At 41.3% G+C, this 19279-nt stretch overlaps 1 protein-coding gene across 1 annotated transcript in view; it reads left to right on the top strand.

The window, feature by feature from the left end:
• The window catches only part of PDSS2 (decaprenyl diphosphate synthase subunit 2), a 309174-nt gene that overhangs the window by 116693 nt on the left and 173202 nt on the right, over positions 1 to 19279 (top strand). The window contains exon 3 of the mRNA XM_075864214.1: positions 804 to 938. Within this exon, the coding sequence (XP_075720329.1) occupies positions 804 to 938 (135 nt within the window). The remainder of the gene's footprint in view (positions 1 to 803; positions 939 to 19279) is intronic.

Below are 19279 nucleotides of genomic sequence, written 5' to 3'. Positions count from 1 at the left end.
TCTATGAGCGCCTTATAAGCAATCATGTTTCATATATAAGGCGCACTGGATTATAAGGCGCAGCACATTACCGTTAAATAAACCATTGCTCAGACTGCAAGTCAAAATTTATTACACTTTTTAACAATAACTTGCAACTGGTTCAGCTGTAATTGCAAATCAAAACGTTTAGGGTATGTGCACACACACTAATTACGTCCGTAATTGACGGACGTATTTCGGCCGCAAGTCCCGGACCGAACACAGTGCAAGGAGCCGGGCTCCTAGCATCATACTTATGTACGACGCTAGGAGTCCCTGCCTTGCTGCAGGACAACTGTCCCGTAGTATAATCATGTTTACAGTACGGGACAGTTGTCCTGCAGCGAGGCAGGGACTTCTAGCATCGTACATAAGTATGATGCTAGGAGCCCGGCTCCTTGCACTGTTCGGTCCGGGACTTGCGGCCGAAATACGTCCGTCAATTACGGATGTAATTAGTGTGTGTGCACATACCCTTACCGTACTTTTTCAGTTCATTCCTAGGCGCACGGGGGGGAGGAGCATGGTGTGTGCTGTGGTATGCCGCCGCCGACCCCTGCCGCCCACGATAGAGGTAAAGGATCCTGTATGAACCCCTCTCTTTACTGTCGGGTTCATATATAAGGCGCACCGGATTATAAGGCGCACTTTCTATTTCTGAGAAATTCTCAGCATTTTATGTGCGCCTTATAGTCCGGAAAATACGGTAAACACTCATCTCACAATGTTATGTGTTAACATTTCCATAGTGCGCAATGCTGATATGAGTCTTTTCTTGACAGGGCTTTTGTGTATGACAGTCGAAACAATCTACAGATGAGAGGCTTGGTGGTGCTGCTTATTTCCAAAGCGGCTGGGCCTAGTAAGTCAGCAGATGACACTCTCCAGCATGACATGGTTAGCGGTATTTATGCAAGGTAAGAACTACGGATGACTTTTTTTATACTATCCACATGTCAAAAATTGACTCTGCATAACTTGACATTAGCTAATCTCATCTTTTTTTCTGATTAATGTGGCTTTGCTGAAAAAAAATATGCAAAACATAATGAATTCATATATTGATGTACAATAACTGCATTATTTTCATGTATTGTAGCTTTACTGTAATTAAGATCTGCCTTTATAGGGTTCACTCTGGAAGTTGCATCAATAGGAGACCCAGTTATAGGGCATGTATAAGCAGAGGTGTTCTGTGTCTGCCAAAAACCCGTCAGCTCTACCATGAAGAGGTCATCATGTGTTCACCAGGTCCAAGATTTAATACACATCATCTGTAGATCACTCTGTATGCTGAAGAAGACAAGACAAATGTGATTAGAATAACCGCTTCGGTCTTCTCTCTAGGGTGTCCGGTTGTCTGTGACAACCAGGCACTCGACCTGCTCCTTCTTGATTACAGAAGCAGGTTCTGAAAACCTACATTTATAATGCTGCAGGTATAAAAACCAGTATAATATGCCATACATTCATGGAACGTGGTCTTTGACTGGTTAACTTGCCTACATTAATCTAAAAACAGTCTAAATATACTTCATCCACTACCATTTCGGCTTCTAAATTATTATTTACTTCTACACGACAAGCATGTAGGTTTTACAAATCTATTCTTTTACTGTAAATATTCTCATAATACCCAAAATGGCCAGCAGTCTAGTAAACATTTTTTAAAGTGGGCAAAAGCAGGGAAAATACTAAATTACACAGGTAAAAGATATTAACAGCAAAACACGTTAAAACAAGTAGGGTGATATATGTATGAACCACATCCAAAACCTATAAGGCTATGGCTATGCTTGAACATTTTGGTTTTTACCCTTTACACTAAGTGGCTAATGAAATTAGCTATAAGATATGATCTATCTATTAAATTACACATTTGGTGTTTAACTTGTAGCACTAGTTGTTCACTCCCACCCAATAACATGGGGTATCGGGAGCTCCTCCTGTACGTTGGGCGGTACAGTTGCCGTGACAACCATGCGACGCTCGGAAAGTATCGTGCAGGGGTTCAATTCTGATTAAAATTACCCGTGCACGATTCTCTTCGGGTATCGTATGGTTGCCACGACAACTGTGCTGCCCAGCATGCAGGAGCGTCTCTCCACGCCAGATTGCCAGTTTGTGGCAGAAGAGTGCAACCTGAGCTACACTTTAAAATATAGCTCCGCTATAAAGCTATTTGGCCATGCTGACCTGCTCTTCCCATGCCTACTCTCTACCAGCAGATATTACCCTTCCTACTTCTCCTCCCACTTCACCCACAGCTACCCTGTTTGCCTTTCACAGCATACCTAAGTTTTCCAATGACATTTCAGAATAAGCTGCAATATGTGTGTACATGAGGAATAGCACGGCTTCTGGCTATTATATGACTTGCTATTATATGACTTCTTTTTTATCTCTTTATGTCACACACGCACACACACACACACACACACACACACACACACACACACACACATATAGATTTCTATTGGTAGCGTCCTTGTCTTTTTCTGCTCCTGCTCCCTCTCCCATCTCCATAGACTGCTATGGGCAGCGTCTGTGTCTTTTTTTTTTTCTGATCTTCTTCCCTTCTCTTTCTCTCTCCTTCCTCCTTCTCTCTCCTCCTTTCTCCATAGACTAATACAGGTAGGCTGTGAACAGGCAAGACTGTACTTTGTAACTAGGGACGGATTTTGCTGGACAACAGGGCGTAAACAGCAGATTACAGGAAGGGAGACACCTAGTGGCAGTAACTTCACACAAAATTTACATGGATAAAACCGCTAAATTTAACAATAAGTCAGTTCCAAAGTTAATCTAGATCAGGTATACTATTAGATTAGCATAAGCATTAGCATTTGAAAAGTCAGTGTCTATTTAAATCATATTCCTACTCCTGAAGTAGTTTGTTCATCTTGTCTCCAAACAAACATTTTTCCTAGATCAGGTAGTATTTGGGGCACAAAATATTTTCTAGTTCTCACTTAAATTAGTAGGTTGATCTTATTAGCAATTGTAAGAAATTATTTTTTCTTGTGGTTTCTTATTTTATAATGTTTTATCAAAAGTTAAAAAAGAAATGCAGATTTGCTCTGATTTTTCATTTTTTAAATATATTTTGGATTACATTATTATTTTTCCTTATTGTTTTTATAACATTACATATTGGGATTTTTTCTTACAAAGCTTACTGCTAGCTAGGAATTTGATACTCATGTAGGTAATATAAACTTAGGCATTTTGGATTAAAATGGAAAAATCTTTGGAATTAAGTAGCAGAGACAAATTTTCCTTTTGTGGATTGGATAAAACATCAGGTTACAAGTAAAATTTGTGCATCCCATCAGCACAGCATCCAATAAAATTTGGCTGTTATGTGAGTACTATGTGAGTACTATGTAGTCCTTGGCTTGATGTTGTTCACTATTATGGTCTCATGGTAACCAAATGGATACCCATTAATCAAACGTGAAGTAGTAACGGAGGCCATATACAGTAAAAGTGGAAATATACTTCTAGTAATAAAGAACAAGGAAGATATATTTGTTTCTCAAAATCTGTGGTACAAGTCTTAGTGCTGTTCATTGTTAGGGAGCATATAATCAGTCCTGCTTTAGATCTAAAAATAAAACTACATAGTGATAGTATAATATAACAAAATAATGGATATTCTGCTTAATGGAAACATAAGTTCATGTTATTCTTTCATTTATGCACAAGACAATTCATAAAATCTAGTAAAAATACCTTTCAACAGTTGGGATTAATCATAACTGTTTCTGCTAACAAAGGTTAGACCCTCATACTGTCAGCTATTGCAATAGCCCCTCTGGTCTATTAAACATTGTTTAAAGATGCAGCTGCAGCCTGCGGGCGCTAAGTTATGTATGAACATTTGATATATTTTTAACGGCATTACTGCTATATTTACTATACTTATAAATGTGAGCTTCTTGGCACACATTGTGACCTCATGATACGTACCTAGACTAAACATTATACCTCCACAATAAAAGACTCACCCATCTCTTGGGACTGGGCGTACAAAATGTATTAAGGATAGATAGGAACCAGCTTAATTCTATACGAATTTAAAGTATGGGTGGAGAGAAATGGACAGGTGGGAGGAGTGCACTGCTAAGATGGAGGCTTTCACCACCCCAAAAGTACATTGCAAAAGATAAAGTTATTCAGCGCCTCCTAACAAAGTGAAATAAATGGGCAGGTGTAAATCTGCTGTGACTGCAATGCAATAGCAAACACAAAGATGCAGCAGCACCCTTTCGGAGCGAAGGATGAGTTTACGTCTGTGGTCATGTTTCCGTTTTTCTGTTCCGTCATAGGTACAGAAGGACGAAAATAAAGACAGTGTTGGATCCATCACGTGAAGGACACCAATGACGCCCAACCAACCCTATTGACTTTAATTGCGTTCGTCGGTTGCCATCATTTTACTGGAAAAAATAGCGCTGCATGCTGTGCTGATTTTGCAGGCATTTTTTTTAATGAAATCTGCAGTGAAGGCTTCTAACGGAGCTTCCAATGCAGATGTTAACGACTACCCAGATAAATATTTAAGGGGGAATTCATTAACTTTTCTACGCCAGTTTTTTTTGGGTTGCGGTAAAAAATTCTGACTTTTGATCCGTTTCTGCTACTGATGGCACTTTTCTAAAAAAAAATAAAAAAAATGGTGGAGCTTAGCTGACCCGTGGCTTGACAAATTTATCATAACTTACACTAGAAACTGGTGTAAATTACGGCACAAATCTACACCAGCTCATGGCTGGTGTAGATTTCACATTCTGGGGTAAGAGATGCACCTAACTTATTAAGAGGAGTGCGCCTCTTAATAAATTGGATGTATTTTACTCAAACTTGTTTTAACATTAAAATTGGCATATGAAATGCCAGTCTTAATAAATTCCCCCCTTAACCACTTGTCGCAGAACCACGTACATGCACGGCATAGAAATGCAGCCATTTTTTGCATTCCGTGGTGCATGTACGTGATTGTGATCGTGAGGGCACAGAAGCTATGCCCGCACGAACACCACGGGAGCCCGGGTATGAATGGCAGCCGGGCTCCCGATGCAACGGCTAGGATTGGAGAAACCTCCAATTCCTGCCGTTTAACCCCTTAAATGCCGCGGTCAATAGCGACTGCAACATTTAATTTGTTTGACAGAGGGAGGGAGCTCCCTCTGTCACCGATCGGCCGCCCACGAACACGATCACCGACTGCCGGCCAGTTGCCATGACAGCCGGGGGACCTACTAAGGCCCTCAGGCCTGCCTGGCTATATGACTATTAGGCCGTGCCAGAGGCATGGGCTAATAGATTGCCTGTCAGTTTTACACTGATAGGCAATAATACTTTGGTATACTGAGTATACCAAAGCATTATATCTGCGATCAGAACATCGCCTTGTAAAGTCCCCTAGTGGGACTAAAAAAAAATATTAAAACACTTTTTTTTCCATTCCCCCCACTAAAAAACGTTATAAAAGTTAATCAATAAGTCCCATGTACCCCAAAATGATACCAATGAAAACTACATCTTGTCCCGCAAAAAAACAAGCACATATGGCTATATCGATGGACAAAATAAAAAGTTACGGCTCCTGGAAAGTTGCAATGCAAAAACAAATAATTTTTGTTTAAAAGTGTTTTAATTGTGCAAAATTAGTAAAACATAAAAAAACCTATACATGTTTGGTATCGCCGTAATCGTACTGACCCATAGAATAAAGTTAACATGTTATTTACGCCGCATACTGAACGGCATAAATATGAAACGTGAAAAACAATGCTGGAACAGCTGGGTTTTTTTTTCAATTCCTTCCCTAAAAAAAATGAATAAAAGATAAGCAATTTAATGTATACACCCAAAAATTGTGTAATTGAAAAATACAACTCATCCCAAAAAAAACAAGCCCTCATATGGCTATATTGACATAAAAATAATGCTTGGTCAAAATAGGTCTGGTCCTTAAGGTTTATATCATGTGTAAAGTAATTATGACAGACCTACAATTTAGTTTTTATTTATTTTTTCATCTTTCAGCATAAAGGTTTTTTTGCGGCATTTAGTTAGTGGCAGAAAATGCCACCCTTTGTTCACACGTGTTACAAGTGCCACTTTTTGTCTGCACTATTTTATGGAGTGCTAAACATTGGTTTATGTGCCTACTTAGTGCTTGCTTGCCTTTTCTTTCTTCTATTTTTCTAGATTGACTGTAAAAAGGAACATTAATGCTATAAATGAATGATGAAAGTAAACATAAACTTTTACATAGTGTTTATCAGTCTGCAGGATTTTCTGCATGTTTTAAAACAGTCTTGTAGAAATCTTGCCAAGCATACCTCCTGATCTCTTTCCTTTTAATTTGTCCGATTGCCATAATTGTCTGAGGGTTGAGGAGTTTGAACACTGAGAATTATCTGTTTCCGCATCTCCCATAGGCTACACATGGAGGATGACCACACATGCACAGCCAACATTTTACCAACAGAAACAGGGAATAAGGCATTCCCATTCTTGTGATCCGTGGGGGTTCCAGCAGTCGGACTCTTACATCCAATATTCATGGTATTTCAAATTGATTTACCATAAAGACACATTATGGGAAACCTCTTAAAGCATACTTAGAAATTTGCACAAGTCCTTAATTTGCTCATATGCTTAAAAATTTTTCTTATTCTGTCCATGGTTACAAAATGAAAAGTGAGGGCAATCTTCATAGTGTTCAGTTTTTTCTCTGTTGGGATGACATGTGAAATTAATATTTTGTTTGGATGTCGCAAAGACCTCAATTAAGGGCAAATTATACATGTCCACCTAAAAATGTGATAGTTGCTCAAAATTCCCTCTCATTACTGTCACGTAGAATACTCTCAAAAGCAAAATAGTGGACCTTTGGTGGCCTAGAAAATGTAAAAGTTCTTATCAAACAGTATACTGAGTCATTTACACATTCAGTGCAACAAAATAAGAACTTTAAATTTCCTTTGTGCAAAAAATATTATGTAAATACCTGCACCAAAAGTACATTTAAGCTGTTGTTTTTTTATGGAGTCATAATGATGATATTATAAATCCCCCCCCCCCCAACTCCCCTTTAAAGGGAAAAAAAAGCCTGATATTTTTTACATATTTTCTCCACTTATGGCTGCTATTAAAAATCACCCAAATTTCGTCAGACATTGCATACAGATCTGCATTATCATGCAATACATTTCTCACCCCTCTGTGTTTTTGTTTGGTGTTGTATTCCTAAACCCTGAATTTACGGAGCAACAGTGTATTGTAGGAGGACAAATACATAGGGTGAATTCACATGTTACAATCAAATTGCCTTTTTTCCCCCACAAAATCATAGTGTAGGGTCACTTCTAAAACGTATTCTCATAAATAGCTGGTAAACTTAAGGAAAATAAACTAATATGGAGAATATTTTGTTAATCCAGGAGAAGAAACTTCAGGAGAGATAACATCTCCATAGCAGATTCAATGTCAAGGTCTATGGCCACTGGCAGTGTCCAGTGGCTGAAAGAATCAGGCAGGAGGGTGCAGATAGCAAAAGTAGTCAAGTAACATCCAGGTTTAATACATATATAAACAGCAATAGGTAGTTATGTAAGGCAGAGATGTGGTCAGCAAACAGTCCAAGTTCAGTGCACAAATAACCGGAATTAGGTAGTTATGTGAGGCAGAGACATGGTCAAGAATGAGTCCAAGTTCGGTACACAGATAAACGGCAAAAGGTAGTAACGTGATTTAGAGGGGAACTAGACTCTAAGCAGGAAGCTCAATAGTATGGTAAGGAGGTACTGCAAAGTCCAGGCTTCTATGGAAGCCACAATTGTGAGACCAATCAGGGAATAAATGAAATGGAATCCAGAGAGGCAGAAATAAAAGAGTAGCTAGACACTAGGGCCCCATGCACACGGCCGTAATTTTGATCCACAATTTGTTCCACATATTCACGGAAAGGTGTCCGGGCTGTAGAAAGGCTCCGCAAAAAATAGAACATGTCCTATTTTTTTTATTTTACTTACCGTGCTCCCATACTTTATAATGGGAGCACGGCCCGCAAATATGGGTGACTGTCTGCGGCCGTCCGTAGCCGTAATCACGGACCAGGATTACGGCTACTACCTTGTGCAGGAGGCCTTAATCTTGCATTGGAGCTGTCCAACAGCACCAGTGGCACAATAAGAAGAGCTAGTGCCTGCGATACAGGAGTTTCCGGATTGGAATCCTAACAACGGCTTTGTAGTGTGGACTCATTCTCCTACAGCTGTTATGAGTCAATTCTTGTACACTACAGTAGTCCGGGTTGCCACTAGGCCAGTCCAGTTGGTGTTTAAACTGGGAGACCGGTAAAAATAAAAATATTTTAAACCTCAATAGCAGGTGACAATTTTTTGCATAATAAAACAGATTGCTTCTTATTTGGATTGGATACTATGCCTTTGCCAGCCTGTTCAGCCATAGGAACATCAGAAACCCCAAGACTAGAGCAGATGTGAGACCGACAGTCACATTAATCAACTGGACATGCGCACACTGCCTGCGCAGCCCTGTGAGTCAAGAGCGGAGGTGGAGAAGGAAACTTGCTTAGTTTCTTTGAATCATTGGTCTCATTCTCCTAGACCCAAGTGGCAAATTGCACAAATGTGTCCCTTCTGGGTGGAAAAGTCTGGTAACCATTACAGTAGCAGTGGCACACTACAAAATGGCATCTTGTATGGCCAGTTTACTTTGGACATACCAACCCACCGTTGTATTTTTATAATATATTAAAGACAATTCATTGCGGTGCTATTATTTTCATGACAAAATATTTATTACCTCACTTTGTATAATATTTGCTTTGAAAGTGGCTGGCAGTGTTTTTTTTTTCTCTCAGGAGTGTGAGAGCCTATCACATCCTGGCCAGACGGAGCTAGCTCCCGCAATCTGTCTATTTATACCTGCCTTTCCTGTTCCTGTTCCTACAAAAGTATTGCAGTGTATTATAATAGTGATCGGAGAATCGCATATTAAAGTCCCCTAGTGGGACTAGTAAAAAAGTAAAAAAAAAGTTTAATAAAGTTCATTAAAAAAAAATGAAAAACCCACTTTTTCCCCTTACAAAATGCTTTACTATTAAAACCCCAAAATAAAGTAAAAAAGTTACGCATATTTGGTATCGCCGCGTCTGTAACGACCCCGACTATAAATCTATTACATTATTTAACCCGCATGGTGAACGCTGTAAAAAATGTAATAAAGAACTATGGAAAAATTGCTGTTTTCTGTGAATCCTGACTTTAAAAAAATGTGATAAAAAGTGATCTAAAAGTCGCATCTACTCCAAAATGGTACCAATAAAAACGACAAGTCTTCCGGCAAAAAAAAAGCCCTCCTACAATTGCATCGGCGGAACAATAAAAAAGTTATGGCTCTTCAAATAGGGAGACACAAAAACAAATAATTTTGAAAAAAAAGTTTTTACTCTGTAAAAGTAGTAAAACATACAAAAACTATACAAATTTGGTATTGTTGCAATCGTAACAACCCGCTGAATAAAGTTATTGTGTTATTTATATCACACGGTAAACGGCGTAGATTTAAGACGCGAAAAAGAGTGGCGAAATTTCAGGTTTCTTTCTAACCCCCCCAAAAAAAGTTAATAAAAGTTAATCAATAAATAATATGTACCTCAAAATGGTGCTATTAAAAAATACAACTTGTCCCGCAAAAAACAAGACCTTATACAGCTTTGTCGACGCAAAAATAAAAAAGTTATAGCTCTTGGAATGGGACGATGGAAAAACGTAAAAAATGGCTTGATCATTAAGGTTTAAAATAGGCTGGTCATTAAGGTGTTAAACAAAAAAGTACATACAACAATATGATGTTTGGGTGAAGAGACACTAAATTTAAAAATAAATGAAAAAAGTAAACAGTAAACTTGCCCACACTGTTTGTCAGTCCTCAGGATTTTTTGCATGTTCCTGAATCAAACAATTTTCTAGAGATTTTTGCAGAGAACACAGGGATTTATTTTCTTCCGAACGTTTCCCCTTTAGGCTGAGTTCACACGGGGGGGGGGGGGGGGGGCGCTGCGTAAAGGCACGCAGCGTATCCGCCCTGTGCGCCACAGGGAATTCTGGGCGAATAGCCACACCAGACTGTGGTGCAGTTTTTCGCCCGGAATGTCCGCTGCGAAAAACTGCAGTACTTGGTACAGTAAGTCTACCCCTGTGTGCTTTAGCCCTCTACTTTGAAGCTGAGCTTTCTGTTGGTTCTAGTTGTTTCCATTTGCAGATCTTGAATTTGAGTGGGACAATAAGCAGGTAGTATTTGATGAAGTGACTTTGCAGAGATATATTCTTTATTTCATGCACCTCTTAGCAGTAGGCAAATGCAAGTAAATGTAGCTGCCATTGCTAAAGGAAGATTAATTTTGCTTATTCTCATAAGTCTCCACATTAAATAGAAAATGGCTGCAGTATATATGTATTCTGTCACTTATATAAATTGCAGTCTTGGCACATCAATTTTACATACTTGAGCCTTGGGAGAAAGGTTAGATTTTTTTTGTACTTACCTTGTTATTGAACCCTTATGTGTTAAAACATCAGTATATTCACTTCTAATGTTACATACACACTCATTAGGGGTAATATGTTTCAGGGAAACACTTGGCTGACTGGGCATCCATACATAGATTTGATGCTGTGTAAAGGAAACTGACACCACTTTGTAATTGAAATGTGTTACTCGTTTGCAATTTGTTTCAAAATATTCATTGCAAATCACATTTCACTTTGATGGGTATGCTTAATGTTAAGGTTGAGCAAGCAAGAGGAACATGAAACGTCTGAATATTCTTCCTTTTATAGGACTTGCTTGCATCTTTCCTAAAGCTATTTGTAAATTGTAAGCAGAATAGTATAAAGCTAACATGGTCATTCATCCTTATCTTTTTTTATCCCGGGATTTTGAAATCAGGACAGAATTCTGTTTTTTTTGCTTATGAATTTCCTAGTTTCCATGTGTTTGATCAAGCTACTGACTATACCCTGTACCTTTTGGCTATTTTTACTTCTTGGAACAGGATCTCGGCTTGTCTCTGGATTACCCCTTGCTTACGGATTTGGACTTTCTGCTACCGGCTGGCACTGACCTCTGCTATTCCTGACATCTCCTAGCTTTGTGATTTGGACTTTCTGTTTACCCTCTGGCTATCTTGTTTTGTGTTCTGGTATTGCCTGCATTGCACCTCTTATCCAACACTGAAATCTGTTAAAAGAACCTGGGTTCTATGCAGCAAAAACCAACCTTCTTTGCGGTGGGCTCTGGCGAAAACCATAGAGTAGCCTTAGACTCTGATCAGAGTTGGGACAGATTTGGGGTTGCAGATTTTTTTGCACGCTCAGTCCCGATAGTCTCCAGCAGCCTTTGGGGAATCACTCATCTAGCAACTCCATAAACTTCCATCCTGGGAATTGCTAAACCAGTGGTTCCATAACAGCATTTGTGCGCTTCATATGTGAGTTTAAAGGGAATGTGTTGCAAATGAAACCTTTTTTTTTACGTTTCGTTACTTATTTCTATTATATTTTTTACGGTTTTTGCTGTATTTTTTTTTTTTTTCCGTATGGTGGAAAGTATTAAAAATTAAATAATAATTTGACATGTTTTTCAATGTTGGCCACCAGGGGGAGCACTTCCCAGAATTACAGCAAGGTGAATAAGGCAAAGCAACCTGACTCACAGTTGCTGTAAATGTGGGAGGGAACCTCACAAGCCAGGTAAAGGTGTCTTCAAATTGCTAAGCAGTGTCCGGCAGCCGTATTGGGTGTGATTCTGCAGCTGGAAGAAGTTATAGGACACACCAAAAGGCTAAGTGTATGTTCACACGCTTACTAAACAAAGGGAAAACTGCTCCCGATTTCCAGCCATTTTTTAATCAAACTCGCGTTTTTTAACGTCCGTTTTTGGAGCTGTTTTTCTATAAAGTCAATGAAAAACGGCTCCAAAAATGTCACAAGAAGTGATGTGCACTCCATTTTGGTCGGACGTCTTTTTACGTGCTGTTTTTGGAAAACTACCACGTAAAAACCGCCCTGTCGGAACAGAACGCTGTATTTCCCATTGAAACCAATGGGCAGATGCTTGTAGGCGTTCTGCTTCCGAATTTATCAGCTGAAAACATTGTGTGTGAACATACCCTTAGGGTATGTGCACACGGTAACTGCATTTATGTCTGAAATGACAGAGCTGTTTTCAGGAGAAAACAGCTCCGTCATTTCAGACGTAATTGCTCGTACTCGCGTTTTGCGAGGCGTCAATTACGGCCGTAATTTGGAGCTGTTCTTCATTGAATTTAATGAAAAACGGCTCAAATTACGTCCCAAGAAGTGTCCTGCACTTCTTTGCCGAGGCTGTTATTTTACGCGCCGTCTTTTGACAGCGACACGTAAAATTACAGGTCGTCGGCACAGTACGTCGGCAAACCCATTCAAATAAATGGGCAGATGTTTGCCGACGTATTGGAGCCGTCTTTTCAGGCGTAAATCGAGGTGTAAAACGCCTCGTTTACGCCTGAAAATAGGTCGTGTGAACCCAGCCTTAGAATGATGAAAGTGAAGTGAATGACTTTTCAGTTGACCGGTTCACACGCCGTGTATTTGACATGTTTTTTTTTGCACATTTTACGTGCAAAAAAAACACATAAAAAACGCTTGATTACACTTGATTTTGCGTATTTGGGGGATTTGTGTGTGTGTGTGGGGGGGGGGGGGGGTGCTCGCCGCTGATTCTTCAAAACAGCTGATAAGCGGCTATGAAGTATCAGCGGCGCCCGTGCACACTCCGCTCTGCCACACACACACAGTCTTAAAGGGGTCGTCCAGGAAAACATGGCGCCGCACCTGTCCTCAGGTCGTGTGTGGTATTACAACTCTATCCTATTCACTTCAATGGAGGTGAACTGCAATACCAGACAACCTGAGGACAGGTGCGGTGCTGTGTCTCCAGTCCAGACACCCCATCTGGAAGATTGGAGTTTGCCATCGCAATCCACGCTTACAACGTGGGAACCTTGAGGTGCTTCCAATGCACGAGGATGGTTTTCTTTGCATAAAAAATAAAAGCATCATAAGGTACATGGAAGCTACAGAATGTATAAGATCCTCTACCAGTAGATTCTGGGCTCAAGTATGTGAGGAAGTACAACTTTTAAGTTCAATAAACTCCATAACCTCAGTCCAGAAATTAGAAATAACTGGACATTCCCAGAACATATGCAAAAAGGAACCATCTGCTCTTTGACAACGTCGACAGATAGGAGGACCATATTAAAAGATATGCCAAAGCGCTCAATATTTCTTTATGATAATCAGTAGATATAGAGGGAAGTGCTTGGGACCAGCAGTCCAGAGCTCTATCAATTTTGTTAGAGGAGACATGTAATAATTGTTTATACATTATAGACATTGGTTTAAGCAACGTTTTCTGCATCACCCTATTCTCCACCAGGGATGTATATAATCTGATATTATACCCTGAAAATTGCGACCAGTGGGCATGTCTAAGCTGAAAGAAACAAAACCTGAGATGAGGTGGGACTTGGTGTTTGGCCCCAACTTATTGAAAGGTAGCCACTTTATCCTTCACCACCACATTACCACAAGTTAATATACCTAAGGCCGCCCATCTACTGGGGTCAAAAAGTCTTCATATCTGTGGCAGGAGCGGGTTATACCAAAGTGGCTTCCTAGATGACAGAACACTTCTTCAGAACGGAAGAGTAATAGTGACCTTTGCCAAACCTTCAGGGTAGTCTGCATCGGAGTTGTAAGCGAGTGCCGCGGGTGGCTGTCTATACACGGAGTTAACTAAGGCCATGTAGGAGCTCAAGTGATGCTTCAAGATCTGTACAGGGGTTAAAATGTCTGCGGGCAAATCACCTCCAAACATACACCAGTGGACTGTCAATGAAATAAAGATAGAGATTCGGAAGGGCCAGACCACCTTCCTCAGTGGGTAGTTGTAGTGTTCCAAGAGAGATTTTAGAAGTACCTCCCGCCTAAATAAAGGATCTAAGATCCTTATCTGTAGTAAAGTAAAATGATAGAAGCAACCATACAGGGGAATTATGAAAGAGGTACAGGAATCTAGGGAGAGACTTTGTCTTGAACAAGTTAATATGTCCGTTACTGTAAGGGGAAGATATTTCCACCTATGAAAATCAAGCATAAGCCACTGTACAAGTGGAGTAATATTGTCAGGTATAAAGCTACGGACATTAGAACTAATCACTATTCCAATGTATGTAATTGTATCTGCCCATTGTAGTGGTGTGTGAAGACTAACATCTTTGGCCGTTGTATCTACTGCCATTACCAAGGATTTCAATCAATTCACTCGTAATCTAGAAAAAGATGCAATCAACTCAAACAGACAATAATGCCGTAAAGATGGACCTGCATCATTAAGGAATATAAGCGTATCATCAGCATAAATATACACACACACCTCTGTCAGCTCAAAGCCTTTTATGTAAGATTAACTTCTTATAGCCTGAGTGAGGGGTTCAATAGCCAACGCAAAAAGGGAAGAGGACAATGGGCAACCCTTTCTAGTCCCATGGGCCAGGGCAAAGGTAAGGGGGGATATGGCAAAAAGTTTTGACACTTGCTGTAGGTTGGGAGTATAGCAGACTTATCCATTGGCTAAATCTCGGTCCAAACCTAAATCTACCTAGTACAGACCACAGATACGACCATTCTACTGAGTCAAATGCTTTCTCCAAGTCCAAGGAGGCAATAATCCGGGAGCCCCAAGACCCAGAAGCAGTCGATATATTAGTGAATAGCCTCAGTAAGTTAAATTAATATCAGTGGCCTTCCCCGGCATAAAGCCAGATTGGTCTGGGTGAATGACATGAGATATAACCTGTAAACGCATCGCTAGAATTTTAGTTAGTATTTTTACATCACAATAAGGAAGCAAAATAGGCTGACAGGAGCCATGGTCTTTATGGGGTGCCCGAACAACCCCTTTAAAGTCCTTTCACAGTGCCCTCCAGAAGTTGAAAACAAAATTGCACTTTTTGCAATCAGAAATATTGTGAGTTGGAAGACCACGGAGACAAAATATTTCCTTGAAGAACAGCTGAGCCAATTGAAGAGCTGATGGCAAGCCAAGCAACGGAACTATATGAGCATTTTAGAGCTAAGAAATTTCTAAAGATATTTGAGGACTATGGGTTGAGGCTAATTCCGAGCTGCAGAGACTTTCTGGATTCATTCGAAGACCCCTAGAAAATATAATATAGCCCAGGAAAAGAAGCTCTTGTTTCTCAAATAGGCATTTCCCCAACTTGGCATACAGGACATTTTTATGGAGCCATAGCAACACTGAAGGGACATGAGCACGATGGGTCATCAGGTCCCTGGACTATATAAGTATCATATCAAGGTACACTAGAACGGATGGGTAAAGGATATTCCTTAAGTTCTTATTAAAGAACTGATGAATGACAGCAGGGCATTGCAGAGGCTAAAGGTCATCACCAGATATTCATAGTGCCCATCTTGAGTATTGAAGACGGTCTTCCACTCGTTCCCTTCCTTAATCCGAATCAGGTTGTATGCCCAAGTAGATCTAAATTGGAGAAGTATCAGGCTCCTAAATTTGTTCGAACAGCTCTAAAACTAGCGGAAATGGGTTTCTGTTCTTAGCAGTGATTTTATTCAGGCCAATGTAGTCTTATTAACAAAAAGAATCCAGCACTAGCAGATGAGTTATTTTTTTCCAGATACACCTTTCTCAACATTTTCTTTAATATAAGCAGACATTGCCTCTGCCCCTGGGAGGTTCATGAACTAAAAGAAGAGCTATGGCACAATAATAGGAGCGATGCACAGCTTTTTGCTTGAGAAAAATATCCACAAAGTCCCGATATTGAGGTGGAATATCAGTCGTAAGATAAATTCACCTGATCTGGAGCAAATTTAACTGAGCCAGGTTTTGTGGGCAGTGCTGGAATCAAATGGGAATCCCAGCAGGCGATCTGTCTAAACGACCAATGAATTGGTGGAAACTGACATCTGAGCTAAGGAGCACAGTACTATTAGAGCAATGAAAGACCAGTAAGGAAATCTCTTTGTAACGCCGGCGGCAGGTTCCGCTCCTGCCAACGGTCCCCGCCACTGGGTCTCCTGCCTTCGCTGCCAGCAACCTGGCCCTGCTCTCTGTCCATATCTCCCGCATCTGATGTGTTTCTCTCCTCGCAACGTACATGCTCCTATTTGTTATGTCACACTACTTTTGGGTATATATGTATGCACATAAGCACTTTGTTCATAGCTGTAAAAAGACTCACTTCGAGCCAAAACATTGCTGGTGTCTGTACAATGGGACAATAGAAGGATTCTTTTTTTTTTTTTTTTTTTTTTGGAATGCTGACGTCATTGCTTCTTCTTTCTGAGAAACCAGCAAATTATTATAGGGGAAAGGAAGAGTTAGGCCCAAGGTGATTTCCACACACTCACCTAGGCCTTTGAGTTTTACGGCCTCACAGGGTACACTGGACAGTTGAAGAGTATATGACCTTGTTGCCTGCTAGCTGTGCCCCTCCACTGACTGACAGATGTCTCCCTATTCACAGTTAGGCCTCATTTACACGAGCGTGTGCGTTTTGCGCGCGCAAAAAACGCTGCGTTTTGCGCGCGCAAAAGGCACTTGGCAGCTCCGTGTGTCATCCGTGTATGATGCGCGGCTGCGTGATTTTCGCGCAGCCGCCATCATAGAGATGAGGTAGTCGACCTCCGTCACTGTCCAAGGTGCTGAAAGAGCTAACTGATCGGCAGTAACTCTTTCAGCACCCTCGACAGTGAATGCCGAACACAATATACACCAACCTGTGAATAAAAAAAGACTTTCATACTTACCAAGAACTTCCTGCTTCCCCCAGTCCGGGCTCCCGGCCGTTGCCTTGGTGACGCGTCCCTCTCTTGTCATCCGGCCCCACCTCCCAGGATGACGCCGCAGTCCATGAGACCGCTGCAGCCTGTGATTGGCTGCAGCCTGTGCTTGGCCTGTGATTGGCTGCAGCTGTCACTTTGACTGAACTGTCATCCCGGGAGGTCGGACCGGAGTTATCGGTAAGTCAGAACGTTTTTTTTTTTTTACAGGTTCATGGATTTTCGGAGCGGAAGTCACTGTCCATGGTGCTGAACCAGTTTAACGCTTTCAGCACCGTGGGCAGTGACTGTCTCCTGACGTCGCGTACCCGAACATTTTTTACCGGTTTCGGTCAAAACGAGTTTGGCCGAACCCGGTGAAGTTCGGTGCGCTCATCTCGAATTTGACACTCCGTTTGGATGTTTGTAAACAGAAAAGCACGTGGTGCTTTTCTGTTTACATTCAGGAGTTTGACAGCTCTTGCGCGAATCACGCAGTTCGCACGGAAGTGCTTCCGTGCGGCATGCGTGGTTTTCACGCACCCATTGACTTCAATGGGTGCGTGAGTGCGCGAAAAACGCACGATTATAGAACATGTCGTGAGTTTTTTTCTGCGCACACGCGCTGAGCGCAATTCACGCATCGTCTAAACTGCCCCATTGACTAATATAGGTGCGTACGACATGCGTGCAAAGCACGCGCGTCGCACGCGCGTATAATACGTTCGTGTAAATGAGGCCTAATAGGAAGACATCTGCGATTAGAGGGCGTGGTTAGCAGAAAGTGGGTGGAGCCAGTGGCAGCTTATGACTTCTCATCTCTGCTGATGATGCCTGGGCACTTCATGTAGTTTCCTCAGAAACACCATCATGTCACCAGATAATTGTCAGACTGCTGAAATCAGCAGTCTCTCTCTACATTATGCTGCCCACAGTGAGAGCAGCATAATGTGCATGACAGGTTTCCTTTAACAATCTTGGAAATAGCTAAATGAGCTTTCTTGTGCTTTAGTAATGGCTTCCTGTGAGGACTATAAGCATGCATTACACTTCTATGAAGCATGCGACTTACTGTGTGCAATGAAACAGTCACTCAAGTTTGGCTTGCCACAGCTTTTGACAGCTCGGAGGCACTTACTCAACTATTCACCTGCACTTTTCTCATGATGAACAAAACTTGCTCATCACAAGGTGACAGCTTATGGCGACAAACTGAATGCTCCAGGGAGATTCTCATAAAACCATCCTTTTTTTTTTTTTTAACTTTTGCTTCTGTGTTCCTATTTAATAACAGTAATTAGCTAATCTTCATGTATTGTCCTTTTTTTGTGCAGTGAAATTATTTTCTTTGTCAAGTCACCAGACAATTCTTTCCCATGTGGTGTCATTGTTGTGAGCATTAAGACTGAATGTGATTCTGTGGCTTAAGTTCCCTTTCTAATTTTCAAACAATTACAATGGTTTGTGTGATGGATTAACCCTTTAACGACCGGCCTATTTTGGCACATAATGACAGAGCTATTTTTTCATCGGCAGATTCAGAGCCATAACTATATAATTTTTCCTTCAACATAGCTGTATGAGGGCCTGTTTTTTCCGGGATGAGTTGTATTTTTCCATTGCACAATTTTGAGGTACATGTAATTTATTGCTAAACTTTTAAAAACTTTTTTTGCGGGGAAATGGGAAAAAAACAGCAATTCCACCTGTAAAGGATCTGCCAGGTACTACGTCTGTGGATACTCCCAGGATTAATCAATCGACACCTGAGGCCGGACCTCTTAGACTGACTCCGGCTCCCACCAATCAGGGTGGCAGGCTCAGGAGTGGGAGAGCCTATCGCGGCCTGGTCAGTCGGAGTTAGCTCCGCCCCCTGTCCATTTATACCTGCCGTTTTCTCTTCCTCATTGCTTGTGATTCTTCCTGGTTTCCTGGCCTTGCTACAGCCTTGCTCCAGCCTGCTACTGCCTTGCTTCAGCCTTGCTACAGCTTCCGCTTATCCTGCTTCGCTCTGACCCCGGCTTGCTTCCTGCTCCTTGCTCTGCGTTCTTATACTTCGTGACATCCCGATTCTGACTGGCTCGTGGACCACTCTGGTTTCCTCACGGTGTTCCGTGGGCTACTGCCCCTTCCCTTGCTTGTTCCCTGTTTGTATTCCCTTGCACTTAGTCAGCGTAGGGACCGCCGCCCAGTTGTACCCCGTCGCCTAGGGCGGGTCGTTGCAAGTAGGCAGGGACAGGGCGGTGGGTAGATTAGGGCTCACTTATCCCCTTCTTCCTGCCATAACACCACCATTATTTTTT

The sequence above is a fragment of the Rhinoderma darwinii genome, chromosome 4 (assembly GCF_050947455.1).
Source record: "Rhinoderma darwinii isolate aRhiDar2 chromosome 4, aRhiDar2.hap1, whole genome shotgun sequence".
NCBI classification, from domain to species: Eukaryota; Metazoa; Chordata; class Amphibia; order Anura; family Rhinodermatidae; genus Rhinoderma; species Rhinoderma darwinii.
The sequence above is the reverse complement of the archived record's forward strand: the minus strand, read 5'-3'. Positions and strand labels throughout refer to the sequence as shown.